This window comes from Anoplophora glabripennis, unplaced genomic scaffold, assembly GCF_000390285.2.
Source record: "Anoplophora glabripennis isolate ALB-LARVAE unplaced genomic scaffold, Agla_2.0 scaffold138, whole genome shotgun sequence".
NCBI classification, from domain to species: domain Eukaryota; kingdom Metazoa; phylum Arthropoda; class Insecta; order Coleoptera; family Cerambycidae; genus Anoplophora; species Anoplophora glabripennis.
In genome coordinates, this window is record NW_019416326.1 from 153,476 (window position 1) to 169,562 (window position 16,087).

At 33.2% G+C, this 16,087-nt stretch overlaps 1 protein-coding gene across 1 annotated transcript in view; it reads right to left on the bottom strand.

Annotated features, from left to right (window-relative positions):
- The window catches only part of LOC108903168, a 60,367-nt gene that overhangs the window by 5,688 nt on the left and 38,592 nt on the right, over window positions 1-16,087 (bottom strand). The window contains exons 9-10 of the mRNA XM_018705256.1: window positions 9,094-9,113; window positions 7,407-7,445 (exon numbers count right to left, since the gene is read on the bottom strand). Coding sequence (XP_018560772.1) covers window positions 7,407-7,445; window positions 9,094-9,113 — 59 coding nt within the window. The remainder of the gene's footprint in view (window positions 1-7,406; window positions 7,446-9,093; window positions 9,114-16,087) is intronic.

A 16,087-nucleotide genomic window follows, 5' to 3' on the forward strand; every position in this document is an offset into this window, starting at 1 on the left:
CACATATCTAACCCATATGCGACACTGAGAGAGATAAGGCTACTTCGTGCAACACGAATGGAGATACATCCAAGTTAAAGGGACTGAACGCATGCGTATTTCCAAACAGAACAGCTGTGTGACAACGTAAGATGATATTTTCAGATTTACTATTATTTCGGCATTAAACAGAATAAATATGAAATACAAAACTTTAAGGATATATAAATTTTGTAGAGTAAAATAGAATGTTTGATTATTTTGCCCATAAAATGATGCTGCTCCTATGAACGGTTTTTATCTGCGAATTAAATACATTACCGATGAAGCCTGAATACTTCCGAACATATTTTATCTCCGCGTGGTTTCTGTTAGTGACGTTACGTTAAATCATATAATAGCCATTTTGTAAACATTGTTGCCGTTAGCTGTATTGGAGTGTTTTAAAAAGTGGTTTACAGTGGATTTATAGTTATTTATTTTTAAAACTTTGGCGTTTTTATTAACAATTATTTGCAGTTACAAAGAATGTCTAAATCAGTATCGGAAATGCAAGAAAGAAAATAAAAATATACATTTTTTCGGTTTCCTAAAGAAGAACAACTGTATGATTATTACTTTTTATATAGGTAATCTTAAATTGCTTATAAAAATTGTTTAAATATTAAATTTTTATAATATAAATTGTTCTTTTAGATGTCGATAGAAAAATGTGGACACCCAGAATTAATAATGCATGGATAAAACGATTTCATATTTACATAACTAGTGTAATACCTTTTGGAAGTTAAAATGACACATTTTCTATAATCATTATTCAGTTAGATAACAAATTTGATTGCTAATTGTATTTGTAACTACCCAGGAAACACCATTTACAATTTTTGTAAAGATGTACCTCCAGTTCAACATCCCTGTCTAAATTTTTCTTTGGACTATTTAATAAAGTAACTTGTAATTCTGCAAATTTAGTACCACATAAAATCTATTAATGAAAATGTTAGTAAAACTGCTAATATAAAAAATGTAAAATTAAATATGTGTATAATTTGTTATTAGGTATTTTATTTCAGCAAAAAATTAATACTTAGCAATTTTATTTTAATATATTAGTTATCTAATTTATCATCCCGGTTAGACAGACACTTTATCAATTAAGTGAAAATTGTGATAAATGTAGGTGTAAGCATTTTATGTTCGTGTTCATTCACTATTTCGAATTGGCAACACTTTCTTCAGATATCAATTTTTATTGCCCAATCTGGCAACGTTTAGCATCCAGTTTAAATGGACAAGGTCAACGGCGGCATCTGTGCCTTATCAAAGGAGTGTCGCATATGGGTTAGATATGTGGTAATACAACTCTTTACGAAGAAAATAAACCGAAAATCGTTATTGATGGTCGCCTGCTGAGAAGATCTAGCCAATTCTCGGGAGCGTAAATTTTTAATATTTTTAAATTTTTTCATTTTTTAAAAATATACTATTTTTTAAACTTTTTTAAAACCTACAACTTTTTCATTTAATATTTTTCTATAGGTAGTTTATTAATTATTTAATAAAACCGTTTTTTGCAACTTTGCGAACTTTTTGGCCATGTTCGCCATTTTGAATCGAATTTAAAAACCAAGAAACTCAATTTGAAATTTAATTTTCTATACGGTCATTTTTTTTCTTGGTAATAATTTCTGTAAGCACTTCTCTATAATGCTTGGACTACCAATACAAAACCAAAATAACCGTGTTTAAAATGTAATTTGTAAATTAAATAAACAAAAAATAAAATGTCCCATTTAAATTTAGAACCAAAATGGCGGTTTTTTAAATTAATTAATTCAATTCATGGCTAATATGATGACGCTAATAGAATTAGTAATATACTTATTATTGACTGTGATAACTCATAATTAACGAGCACAATAGAACGAATTTGAACAAAAGTCTCCCGATATAGACGCGTCGAGTGGTTGTTCGATGTAATGCCACAGAAATCCTCTTATCATGAAGCTTTAGTATTATTGCCTTTGTGGCGCGTTTGCCAATAAAGTAGAACTTCCCAAAGCCATGAGAGAGATCAGTTAAAATCTTCGACTACATAATGATTAGTTATTACATGGAACTATTAAATGTCTGGTAATTTATTTTCAGCTATTATGGTAAAGTCATTAGGGTATGCTAACATTGTCGTGGACATTCACATAACATCCTATCTCCCTTATATTTTCTGCCTCTCTGTCTAGAAAAAATTAAACAAACCACAACTTTAAATTTCTTGCTATTTCAAAGACGTCCTTTGCACTTTCCCCAACAGATTATTGTTGTTATGTTATAAATGGAACATATTTGCGTGCATATGCAAATTTGCCATATACGAAAAGTAGGTTAAATTTCGATGGATAAAAATAATACCGATACCAATGAAAAAATCATTATAAGACTCATAAATTATATCATGTATCATGCAGTATTGTATAGTTAGAGTAGAAGTCAGGTACATTCGGAACAAAATGAAGTTGTTTATATTGCATCGTTGTATTTCTTAAATGAATTGCAGATCAGTTTGAAACATAAACAGGCTTTATGGAACAGTTTTTTAAGCCGGAACGGTTAACACCTGTTCCTACAAAAACGTTGTTCCTAAAAGATATGAACCAAATTGGTCTCCAAGGGGCACATATTATCGTGACCTTGCCTGTGACCTTGAGCGTTGTTTTCAAGGTCATTTCACGGTCAACTTAGTTTTTTTAATTGGAAACCCTTATTTTCAACCCCGGATTCGGAAGAAGCGGAAAATTCTACGTTCAGATGTGTGGGGTCCATTTGAACCCCCCCCCCCCTCCAAGGGCACGTGAAGGTCAATTTTGTTTAATGAATCTTTCCCCGCAAAGTTAAGGTTTAGTGAAAGATGTGTCTGATAAACGTTGCAAAATTTTGAAGTGACATGTTTCGATAACCTTGACATGAAACATTAAAACTCATTTAGAAGACTTTTGCGGAAATGGTATACACCAGTAACACAACATGTTACAAGTTTATTTTGAAGCAGGGTCATTTGTCGCTGCTGAAAGACTGTGGCGACAACGTTATCCCGACAGATTTCCTCATTCTCGAAAGGTTTTTTCGCGATTGTCGAGAAGAGATAAGAACTGTGGTCTTCTGCAACCTCATCACAATAAAAGAAAGGTTATTCGCCGGCGGTGAACTATGGAGATGGGTGGAAAGATTTAGTAAAAAAATTTACCTTCACGCGACCTTGGGGGTTCTAATAGACCCCACACATGATGCATCATCTGAAAGTAGAATTTTTCCCTCTTTTCGAATCCGGGGTTAAAAATAAAGGTTTCCATTTAAAAAAACTAAGTTGACCTTCAAATGACCTTGAAAATGACCTTCAAGGTGTTTTTCGACGCCTGAAGAGCGGTCGATGCGTTCAAAATGTATGTTTTAGAGGCACCTTAATCGGAATGGAAAAAGTGCTTCGAAAATTGGGTCAAGTGCATGCAAAAGTGTATTGATTTTCATGGAGAAATATTTTGCAAACAATAAAGGCACGATGATTAGTTTCTTTTTTTTTGTTGTTTTTTTGTTCCCGAAATATAAAAGGCAACCTTCGTACATATCATATATTTGCTTTCATAGTTTGCACAATATTTTGATTTATTTACAAATGTCAAGATTGCCATGGATTATGGCGTAGGTTTGTTTTCCGTACTAAACAAATCTTTAATCTATAACTTAATTTCTATTAAAAAAATATCTTATTATAAAAGGTGTGTTATAATATTCCGTTTCATTCCGTTCTAGGTAAACGACATATATTCCATGCAAATTTTTTTGTAATGCTGTGATACCCACCTCATTAATAGTACTAATTTAGTTCAATATTTTCTCCCTTAGGCCATAATTAGACTCTCTACTTTTTCTTTCAGAGTCCCCCATTGAAAGAATTACATGCAGCTCAAATTGGGACTCCTTGCGGATCATAATATTATACCTTCACAAAAAGAGTATATTTTAAAAAATATCCTTTGTTTATGTTCCAGAGCATAGACATAACACTACATATCAATAGCGGATACGGTTCTAAGAGAATTATCTTGTAGTAAGATCTGTGAACACGGCAGAGTAACTATCGAAGGTGTTACTCTCGGGAGTTGCTCTCAAATGGCACGTAGCTAGAGAAATTCTCAGTAATCGAATTCCTCGGGGTCGAGGTTACGGTAGTGATTACTATCGGGACGAGATACGACAATAGACTAACAAAAGGTTAATATTGTAACCTGAGGGATTATTTCTTTAATTATCTATTTTTATTTCTTAATTATCTATTTAATTCTCGAAAGGGAGTTTATTATCATTATACTTTAATTAATACGTGGGAAGTTAGAAATGTTCAGAGAATTACTTCCAAGCACTTACCATTCTTCGCTTACGTGGAATGTAATCCAGTGGCTGACTATACAGGGTGACACTGAAGATGCAGAAACAAAGGAAACACCAAAACTTCCAGGACGGGTTTTATTAACAATAAACAAAACAAACAAACAAAATGACAACACAACGACTCGAACAATATTATTAATGAATTTATTTATACGCGACAGCGTACCGAGATTTAGGGAATGCGCGCTTCATACAAAATTTGGAAAAACTTTATCCATTATTAAATTTAATTAATTAGCCCGAGACTACAGTTAATTAGACTGCTCAATGTGATACTCAAGGAAGAACTGCCTTTTTCTCCTAGATCTCTTAAATTCCACAATTCGCTTTGACCCGCCCATTTCTTGGGTCCAGAAGTTTCTGTTCTTGTCTTATTGGCGGGGACCTGAATATCGGGACGCTGGATATAACTATACTAGGTTAATAATTACCTAATTGACTTGACTTACATTTTATATGAATAACTATGTGACTTACTAGTAACCCTAACCTTCCTCTCGTGACTCCGTGTAGCAATTACGGGACGGATTAGCCGATTTAATCTTCTCTTATAATTTGGAAAAATCCGTCAAAAAATACAGCTTATTAATATACTTTTCTTTTTCAATTACTATATATTTCACAATTTAATTTAATTCCTCTTTGGAATCCCTACGCTCTTCTCGAGGTTTCGCGCGTTATTAAAAATATGAGTTTTTACGCTGATGTCTCCCAGACGCAACAGATGACTACCATATGGCCCTGACAGTTTAAGTGAACTTGTTGAAAATATTGGTAAAATTCTCCGAAGGACTACCCTACCTACTTGAAAGCCCTCAACTTTCGATAATTTGTGTCGACTGAAATATCTTACTTTTGGCCCATCCGTTCCGAGAACAAATAAATAAATTACTGCGCGTCCCGGGTTTTGTTATAATATAGTTATTGAGTCAAAAGTAGATATCGGCTAAAATTCGATGAGCATTTACTATTTTAAGGAGATCAAGAGATCAAAGTATTTCTTTATTTGCATATCTTAAAGTTTTTCTGAAATAAGTGCGTGTCTTGAAAACGGTGATAGAGGGCACGAAAATAAGCAACTCTTATTAAGCAACTGATGGTCTGTTTTCCAGGAAATTAATTAAGCAAATTTACCAAAAATGTAAACTGACCCTGTGCATCTTGTGCACGTGCACGGCCAGAATGCTTCCGACTCGCTACATGCTTGAAGCGCTTTTCTAATTGGCTGACGTTCCACGTGACTTCCACGATCAAGCAAATCTGATGGTAGGTCAGTATGTCTTGTGTTCTTTAGTTTAGTTGTGTGTTGCGGTATTGTTTAGCCGGCTTATAAAATGTTTTCTGATCAAGAACTAGCAGATATGGTGTTAATGTACGGAGAATGTCAGTACAATTTAAATGAGACGTATAGTATATGGTCTGCTACTGTACCAGAAGACAATCTAACAGTAAAACAATGCAAAAGGCAGTTCAAAGGTTACGAGATACCGGGGATGTCCATCTGACATATGAAGGTCGTGGACGGGAAAGGAGGCAACATGTTTTCGACAACAAAGAAAACATGATAAACCTCGTTGAGGAAGATCCGAGGCGCAGTACTCGCGACATTGACCGAGAAGTGGGAGTATCTAACAATGCCGTGTGGCGTGTGCTATGGGAACAATTATTACACCCTACACATCATGTACAAAGGGTTCAGGCATTAAATGACAATAATTTTCAGCCCGTGCGGAATTTTGTGGTTTCGACATCAAATAGCACATCCGGATTTTACAAGCAAGATGCTTGTTACGGATGAGTGTTGTTTTACTAGAGAGGGCATACTAAATTTTTACAACATTCACTATTGGTGTCATGCAAATCCTTACGTTGTACAGAGATCTAGGTTCCAGCAACGATTTTCAGTGAACGTGTGATGTGGTGTTTTATATGACAGATTACTCGGTCCGATAGTGTTACCTGCACGTTCAAATGGTGCTGGCGAGTATTTAACAAACGCCTTATTGGATTTGTTGGAAGACGTACTTGTACAAATCCGTGTCCAAATGTTCTGCATGCATGATGGTGCCCCTCCCCATGTCTCTCTGCAGTTTGTGAACTTTTACTACCAACTTTCCGGAAAGATGAATAGAACAAACTCCGCATATGAACTCTCTGGACTTTTTTATTTGGGGGTGTATGAAACAAACTGTGTACCGAACGCCTGTTGTCGATGCAGTACATCTTCAACAGCGTATTTTTGTTGCAGCTAATGAAATTCGACAAATGCACGTACTAATGGTACGCATGGTATTTGCACGTACTAATTTTAACCGTCGTTTGGATGTACAACATTGAAAAATTTTTGTATAGCATATCGTCTATTGGTAAGTAATTCGTTTATTCGTTCAATTTTTGTGTTACCACTTTTAAAAGAGATTTGAATAAATTTCAGCATTTTTGAACACAAAATTTGAACCGTCAGCTTTAAATTTGTTTAAACCTTTATGTGAAAAATTTAAAATGCATAGTTGCTTAATAAAAGTTGCCCAATTTCGTGCTGTATATCACCCCTTTAAAGGAATGCACTTATTTTAGAAGCACCCTGTAATTTCATTAAATTTTATATGGAGTTAAAATCAACCCTTATTTAAATGTTATGATTGGAGCTGAAAGATAGGGACCTTTAGTCTGATAGCGATGGCCTAATATTAAATTTAGAAAAAATACGACCTGGAAACAAAAAATATGGTGTTATAGGAGAAAATCTAAAAAAGATAGTTTTTTCCTGTGGCGCATAAACGCGAAGTTAGCCTAAAAAATTCATAAAAGTCAAAAAAACGGTTTTTCGCTAATAAAAAAAAACTTGAACTCCAATCGAAAAATATTTTGCTTATTGTTAGAGGTGGACCCAACAAACCCTATATGGCTATACTCGACAGGAACCGTTCTATCCAAATATGTAAAAATATACAGACTGTTCTATTTAACTTAACAAAGTTAACATCCGCGGCCATTTTGTTTGGACTTCATTTGTTTTTCTACTATCATTTTCGAAAAATTCATAAAAAATCGTGCAACTTTTATATTTCACATTTTTTTATAACTCTTAAAACAAAAAAGTTAAAGGGGGGTCAAAATATAGTGAATCACCCTGAACCTAACTCGAAAATTTTTTAATATTTTTTAATTTAAAAAAGCACTTTTTTGCTTGCCGAGGGCTATGTTTACAGCAAGTAACAAGTTTTAAAACCTTCATTTGAGAGAGAAACAAGAAAAACAAAAAAAAGTCGATTTTTGACGGTTTTTTCGATATATCTCGAAAAGTAATATATCAATCGATATACGGGTGAGTCAAAATTCACTCCCCAGCGGCCGGATATATATTCTAAAATAAAAAATAAAACAAAAATATAGAATACTAAAATCTCGAAAGCGGAGTCGTTTTCGGAAAATTTTGTAAAGAAAAATTCAAATTTATAATTTTTTTGTTTAATATTAACACCATTTAAATTCAAACAAAATAAGAAATAGCAAAAACGAAGATCATTCTGGCTTTGGCTAACCTTCAAAACCATTACCATTTTCGTTAATACACTTTTGCAATCTGTGGTAGAAACTCCTAGCAACAGAACATAAATTAGCTTCATTTATTTCCGCTACTGCTTCATGAATCCTGCCAACAGGCACAGTGAAATAAACCTTTTCTTTTATATATCGCCATAACCAAAAGTCTATCAGAATCAAGTCAGGAGATCGAGGTGGCCATTGTGTTGGACCACCCTGTCCAATCCATTTATTAGGTTCAAAATATGTCGTACTTCTATCAAACAAAGCAAAATGTTCTCGCAAAAATTAGGTACTGTAATTTTCACCATTCAGTATTCTTGGCAAAAAATATGGACCTATGATCCTTTTCCGTAAATACCTGTCCCAACATTTACAGACCAATGTCTTTGCTGATTCCGCTGACGTTTTTTATGAGGATTCTCATAATGCCAATAATGAAGGTTGTGGTCATTGAAAACTCCTTGTTTTTGTCCGGCCAACTTGATTAGTCTGTTGAAATTTGCGCATTTATTGAATCAAAATTAACAATTTATTCGAAAACTGCTCCGCTTTCGAGATTTTAGTATTCTACATTTTTGTTTTATTTTTTATTTTAGAATATATATCCGGCCGCTATAAATTTTTTTAATAGCTACAACTTTCTCATTTAACTTTTTTCGATTGGAGTTCACATTTTTTTTTTATTAGCGAAAAACCGTTTTTCGACTTTTTATGAATTTTTTTAGGTTAACTTCGACGTTTATGCGCCACAGGAAACAACACAACTTTCTTAGAATTTTCTTTCCTACATCACCATGTTTTTTGTTTCCAGGTGGTATTTTTTGTTATCTCTTCTGCCTATTGATTGGACTATAAGGATAAATCGCAGATGTTGTATTCTTTAAAGTGATCTCGAGATCACTCTCGAAATCAATATTTACTCTATTTTTATTTATTTGTCCTACACGGTAGGTATCACCTTCGAAAATCTCTTTTATATTTTTAATATATAGGTATATATTCCCGTTCCTTTTGATCTCACTTGTTATCCTGAACCTGATAAAAAATATATCCGATAATAACTTTATCCCTTTTATATATACCGAGATTTTTCCCTCAGAGTTACCAACCACATAAATTTACCGGCTATATCGGAGGAATTCCTCGAACGCCCACCTCTGACCCGCTTAAAAGCAAATGAGTTTATTGCTTCGGATAAGGCAGACTGGAATGCAAACACTATTACGAAAACATCTTGCGAATTCCGGAACCCCGTGATTCCGTTGATACCTCTTCGCTTTTGTAATTGCTCGCATTTTCCCACGTCATTATTTTTCAGGCAGAATAACACCATTGCGTTACTCTAAGCTTGACAAGATTTTGCAGGATTTTACATTTCGCAAGTTCGTGCTTCGTAATAGGCTTAGCTTTAAAATATGTGTGCACTGGTGAAGGAGCGAAAATGTCTAAATTTAATATAACAGTTAATAAAAGAACAGGAAATAAAGCGAATTCGCGAATTTTGAATTTATATTAACAATAAAGCTTACACATTACCAATATATAGGGTGATTTCACTTTAAATGCAGAAATTGCAGGACTAGATTCATTACCAAAAAATAAGTATAGTTTGCTCTATAAACTTTTTCCTGCAGGACTCTGTATTCGAGATAGAGGGTGTAAAGTTTACAAAAAATATATATTTTCTGCCATATCTTCATAATGCGTAGACCTTTTATTGAATGTAATATTAACCTGGTGGCTCTTTTATAAACGCATTTTGTTCTGGTAATTAAATTTTCGTTAGCATCGTGTTCCTCAATTCATTATCATTATTTATTTTTTGCTCACTAATTTGCGAATAACTTTATAAAAAAAAATATCAAACCATTTTTGGGATTTTTATCCTCTTCAAACTAACTCATAAAAAGTTTTATCCTGCTATTTCACGGTTTTAAGAAAACGTGAAAAAACCTAAACTTGGATAAATAGCACCAATAAATAAACACAAACACACTTTAGTTAGAAATTTCAAACTTATACTATATTCACCAATTTTTTGTGCTAAATTCGTTAATGCATAGAAAACTATAGGATTGCATTTAAAAATGTTGATAAAAATCCATAAAACGGCATTCTTTTGAAATAACGCCATCTATAGGCTTCCATATTGAGGTAAATGACATTACGCATTCACCACGAGATAAAGCATGAAAAAACCTTCCCAATGAGGTATAACACTATGGGCTTTTGATTTAAAAAAAATGCATTTTTTCTCCCACCCTTTCTCTCAAAATGTCAATAACAAAAGTTATAGTCCGGTCAAATTAGTCATAAAAATAGTGGTCAAATAACGAGAATTCCGACAGAGCTAAATTTTGGTGGAGACGTTGGATACACCATTAGAAATAAAGTGTCAAAAGTCCCCATCGATCCCATGTGTGCTAAAAAAGTTATTCGGGATCAAAGGTCAAAATATGCGGTTTTTTGGATTTTTTTCGAAAACGGTAAGTTTTATCAAAAAAGGAGCCCAGACAAATATTATAGATCTTAAAATGATATACAAAATGATCTTTATACTTTTTTTCTAAGAATCACCATTCCTGAGATATCGCGATTCTAAAAGTTGAAGGAGTTCTACATGCTATGCACATATATGCAACGTATACATAGTCAAGTAAAAATGCCTATTTGTGTCTCTTATATGTATAAACTACACTATTCTGAGAATATACACTCAAGAAAAAATCAGTCACTGTCAATCCCCTCTATCCGCATGGCCTTGAATAACATCTGGCTACTCTATTGTAAAAACTTTTGTAAAAATACACGAAACAAGAAACAAGTACAAACATCTTGTCTTCCTCCAACATCGGCTTCTGCTAATCAACACTTGTATCGAGTATACCATCAAGTTCAGACATGCCTAGGCAATCAACCCAGAAGACTGGGGATGGAAATTAACTGATAATACTTTGGAACCGATTCAAACTTTACTCTCACCTGCTCCGGAAAAACTCCTAAACACTATTTTCTGCAATTGCAAAAAATGTTGTGCTAAATGTGGTTGTAGAATAGTAGGGTTACTGTGTTCTCCAGCGTGTACTAATTGCCAAAGCCAGTCTTGATGTCCAATTAAAAACAACAGACGAAGGTTCATGTGATTTCGATGAAGAGATTTCGATGATTTATCTTCATTTGAACAGTTCATGAACATACAGTAAGAAGAAAAGGAAGAAGAAGAAGAAATCGAAGAAGATATGACTGTTGAAGTCGACATTGAAGAGTATGAATCTGATTAAAATATCAAAAGAAATCAGAACTACAGTTAAAGTCAATAACCAATATCAATAATCGTCATGCAGTTAAAAGAGTATTGTCCACAGGTGGTGTAGAAATATGTGCATATCATGTAGAACGTGACTCCTTCAACTATTAGAATTGCGATATCTCAGGAATGGTGATTCTTAGAAAAAAAAGTGTAAGAACCATTTTATAGATTATTTTATGATCTATAATTTTTGTCAGGGCTACTTTTTTGATAAAACTTACCGTTTTCGAAAAAAAATCCGAAAAACCTCAAATTTTGACCTTTGATCCCGAATAACTTTTTTAGCATACATGGCATCGGTGGGGACTTTTGACACTTTATTTCTAATTGTGTATCCAAGGTCTCCACCGAAATTTAGCTCTGTCGGAAATTTCGTTATTTGAAATGTCTATTTTGACCGGACTATTACGCGCAATGAATCCTATATAGCCCAGTAAATGAAATTTGTTATACATGTAAATCAAAAGGTGATTCGTTTTAGATTGAAACTTGGTTTAATTGTTAGTTTAGGCAAAAAGAAATAAGTTTATTTTAATGAGAATCGAGTGTTTTAATTTACTTACCTGTTTTAAAAAATAATATGTAATTTAATGTTAAAAAATAATACTATTATGCATATTACATCCAAAAACTCGATTCTCATTAAAATAAACTTTATACATAAAAAATATGTCATATCCTGAATTTTTTACATAAAAATATTGTTAATTACCGTAGATATCGCAAAATTTTCGGGCAGTTGAGATTTGAGGTCTCGGAACGTTTCTGTCTTATTTCCCCCACCACATTCCAGAAGTAAATATGTATTCGAGGACGTTTTTTAAAGGGTTAAAAGTTACTATAAAATGCATTTTTATCGATATCTTTAACCGTTATTAAAAAAAAACGCTATCTCGGCTAAAAATGGTCCTAGAACAATTTCTTTTTTAAATTCATGAAAAATTACCAGGATTACGAATATCAAAGCGGCTTTAAAAAATAATCATTCTTCGCAAAGTTATTAACGAAAAACCTTATAAACAAATTACACTATTTATCTATACGCCGTTTTGAGGTTAGCCTATGAAATTACAATTTTCAATTGCATTTCTTGAAAATATAAGTCAAGACGAAACAAATGAGCCTTTATAAGGCCCTTTATTAAAACGCTAACAACCGCGTTTTTGCAATTGAAAAAATGCTATTTCTAATAAACAAATGCAAAAACAAATAAATATTTTTTTACCAAATTTTCAGGATTTCTTAAACGTAACAAAATACAACTTTTACTGCAGTTTAGAGACCATTTATGCTATTTTCTTCTATTTATAGCAAATTCAAATTTCGCTTGTTTTTTTTTGCAATTATTTAAACAAATTGTTAATGGATTTTAATCTAGCAGGTCTCACTCAAATGAAGCGTTTTTGAAAATCTATAAGTATAAACAGAAGGAAAAACTCCTGTTAGAGAGAGCTTTTTAATGCAGCTAAAAAACTCAATTTTTGGTAATCTTGTTGTTTTAAACCGATACTTTTTGCGAAATATTATTTCTTTTTGCCTAAACTAACGATTAAATCAAGTTTCAATCTGAAACGAATTTTTTTACAATTTTTTTTTTTCATTTACTAGGCTAATATTTGTACTATTTAATATATCTAAATAGGAAACATTTGTGAGAAAAATTCAACTCTGTTTTGGTACGTAGAATGCGCCCCCTAGCGGCCGAGATACGTACTTGAAAATATCCTACGATTTCTCTTGATCGATTTATTCAACAATTTTTTTTCCCGAAGCTCTAGGGCCTACACTTTCTCTAATATCGTACCTCTCCCACCTTAGTGGGACACCCTGTATATTTCAGCAACAGAACGATACGCATTTTTTTATTTATTTTTAATATCTAAATAGCTGTCGTTGTATATAAATACGCTCTCAGGTATTCACGACGTCGTTCACGCATTGATTTTTCAGCACCAGACGCCGTAAAACCAGACAACAGGGAGAGTTAATACCGGTTACAACGCGGATGATGTTTGGGTTACACGTTCTCTGTGTGATTTTTGTTGTTTACGCCACAAAGCGGCTTGACGGGATGAAAAGCGGGCTCCTTTTAATGCCGTGTCATCTTCCATGAAGGGGCGCGTAAAAAGCCGCAACCGCGGGGACGGGGTTACAAAATTTAATTAAGAGACTCTCGACTAGAGGTAATTTTTTCTCTTTACGATCAACAGGGACGGAAAAAAATTAATTCGATATACCGCTATCGTTTTCTTTAGGTTGTAAAACCATTTTTTTTTATTACAAAGGGCAAAAGGAGCGTTTGTGGTAAAGGGAAAGTGACACGGTTAAATGGGGTATTACCAAAAGAGAATAATTTGAAGCTCACTTGATCTTTACATATTATCGCAATTACGTTAGTGGCGCAATGTTTTTCACATTGACAAAAGTTATTAAGATTTACTAGCGTGTCACTTCTTTTTCTTTCGCATGCACAAATTCTGAACTTATGTTCTAATTCTTTTAGTTATTATAAGTAGAGGTTTTATTGCTGTGATTTTCATAGTTTTATTTGTTTCTTGGATTGTTGATATCTCATTTACAGTCGGATACCAAAGTAATAGGCAGTGATTTCATCTTTAATCCGGCTCACCATTTTTAGCAGTCAATACAAAAACAAGTACGGGTTTGTAAATTCTTCGTATAAAATTGTGTGTGCCGCATTCTCCCAGAGCAGTCGATATTGTAGTTTTAGGATATTGTTCTGCTGCAGCAAATTCTAGACTTTCATTGGTGTTTGGTGCGTGACATCAATTGGGTTGCGTTTATTCGGTTCCGGGCAATTCTGTCGGCACAGGCAAATAGGCGTACGCGGGAGAAGTCCGAGGATATCTTTCCGTTAATTTAATTGTGACTGTAATTAAGCATAGTAATATAGGGTTTGTTGGGTCCATCTCTAACAATAAGTGAAACACTATTAAAACTATTGTAATTGTTAGATTTCTTTCAGGCATTTCTGTCTTTTTTACAGTTACGTAAGGATTTACAGATTTAGTTGTAATATATTTTGACTTATCGGACATTTATACAGTCCACAATGCGTCTAGGTATTTTAACTAAATCTCATTAATTAGGCCGTGAGAAGCCTATTTACTCATGGATATGGTAGGACGTGACAGATAATGTCATGACAACATTATTATTGTTTGACATTTCGTATTATTTTTTCATAAAAATAAACACATAAGTAGAAAATTAAGATATTATAGGGATTGAAATAGACTATGGAATAGAACAACAATAAATAATTTATAATATTAAAATCACAACGACAATTTTACGACTAACAATTATATAATACTTAAATTACAAATACTGCTCTAAATGGCCTCCATTATTTAAAACACAAAGATCATATCTTATCTATTAAATTATTGAAACAGACCAAAACAGCCTTATTATTGTTATCGTTTAAGACGACTAGTTTCTCTAATTTAATTTCATTTGAACGCTGCTATTAAAATTATTATTAACTTTGTCATTTAAAAATGCCTACAAAAATGTATGGGGCGGTTTGGTGGCCCGTGTTTACCGATCCAAATGTCAAATTGGCGATTTAAATGCTCCCGAACTTCCAAAACATTGGCGCACCGTCCTGTTGCCAAATTATTCCTTCTAATTTCTCAGCAGAAAATTGTTGTTCTAACAGTAGTACTATCTCCGGAAGAATAAATTGTAGATATGTTTCTCCTGTTAGGTCCTAGTAAAAAAATATGGTCCCTACAATTTTATTTTGGAAAATGTCACACCAAACTTTTACAAACTTTCTACCCGACTTCTTAATTTGGGCAACTTTTCATTGTCGTTGATTTTTGTTCTCCCACGAATGTTTATTTCTCCTATTAGAAATGCCTGCAGTGGAAAATGACGATTTATCTGTCCACATTATGTGTTTAAATATATCAGGATTCTCATCTAAGCTCCTGCACAGGTAATAACTTGTAAGGTAGATAATCTTTTAATGATCTTTGAATTTTTGAATAACTCTTTCCAAGCACATGTGAAACTCTTGTAATTTATATGCTGCCCCTGTCATTAATTTTCTAGACTCTCCATCGCACTAAATGTTGTCATAAGTTAGCGCGACAGTAAATACTAAACACCACTGAAGCATTAATTTTGGGCGCCAAATTTTAATTAATTACGCAGCGTCACAGAAAAAAAAGCACTGGTTTGAAAGATCAAACCATGATGTACCTACATATATTTTTACGGTCGCTGAATCCGAATCCGAGGTCCGTTTAACCCGATCAGGTCAGGGTCAAGGTTAATACAAGGTCATATCGCGAAAAAAGTGATTGCAAAAAGTTTGACCATTCTTATACGTTTTTCAGGTCCCTGGTTCCGAATTCAGCGTTAGATTTTCAAAATATTTACCCGTTAAATTAAAAAACTTAAGAGGAATCCAATCCGTAGATCTTTTGACAATAAAATTGTTCAACACCATAAAGGTGAGGTAGATTTGTAATGATGATGAGGATTTACATTCAGTAAAACCAAAAGAGCCTAATGATGGTCTCTTTCTACGTTCACACAGTTTTTCTAGATTTAACATTGAAAAGGCCTTGAAACTGACGTTATAGAGTTAAAAAGACACAGAATTCGGAATCAATAACCCCAAAAACTCCTTTAACCATAAACACATTTTGATTAAAATATTCATAAATTTTTTTCTAGGAAAATATGTATCTAATCGAAAAATTACTAGAGGCACTTTTTACTGAAAATTTCATGTAGAATTCGACAATATATTTTATTTTTTAATATTTT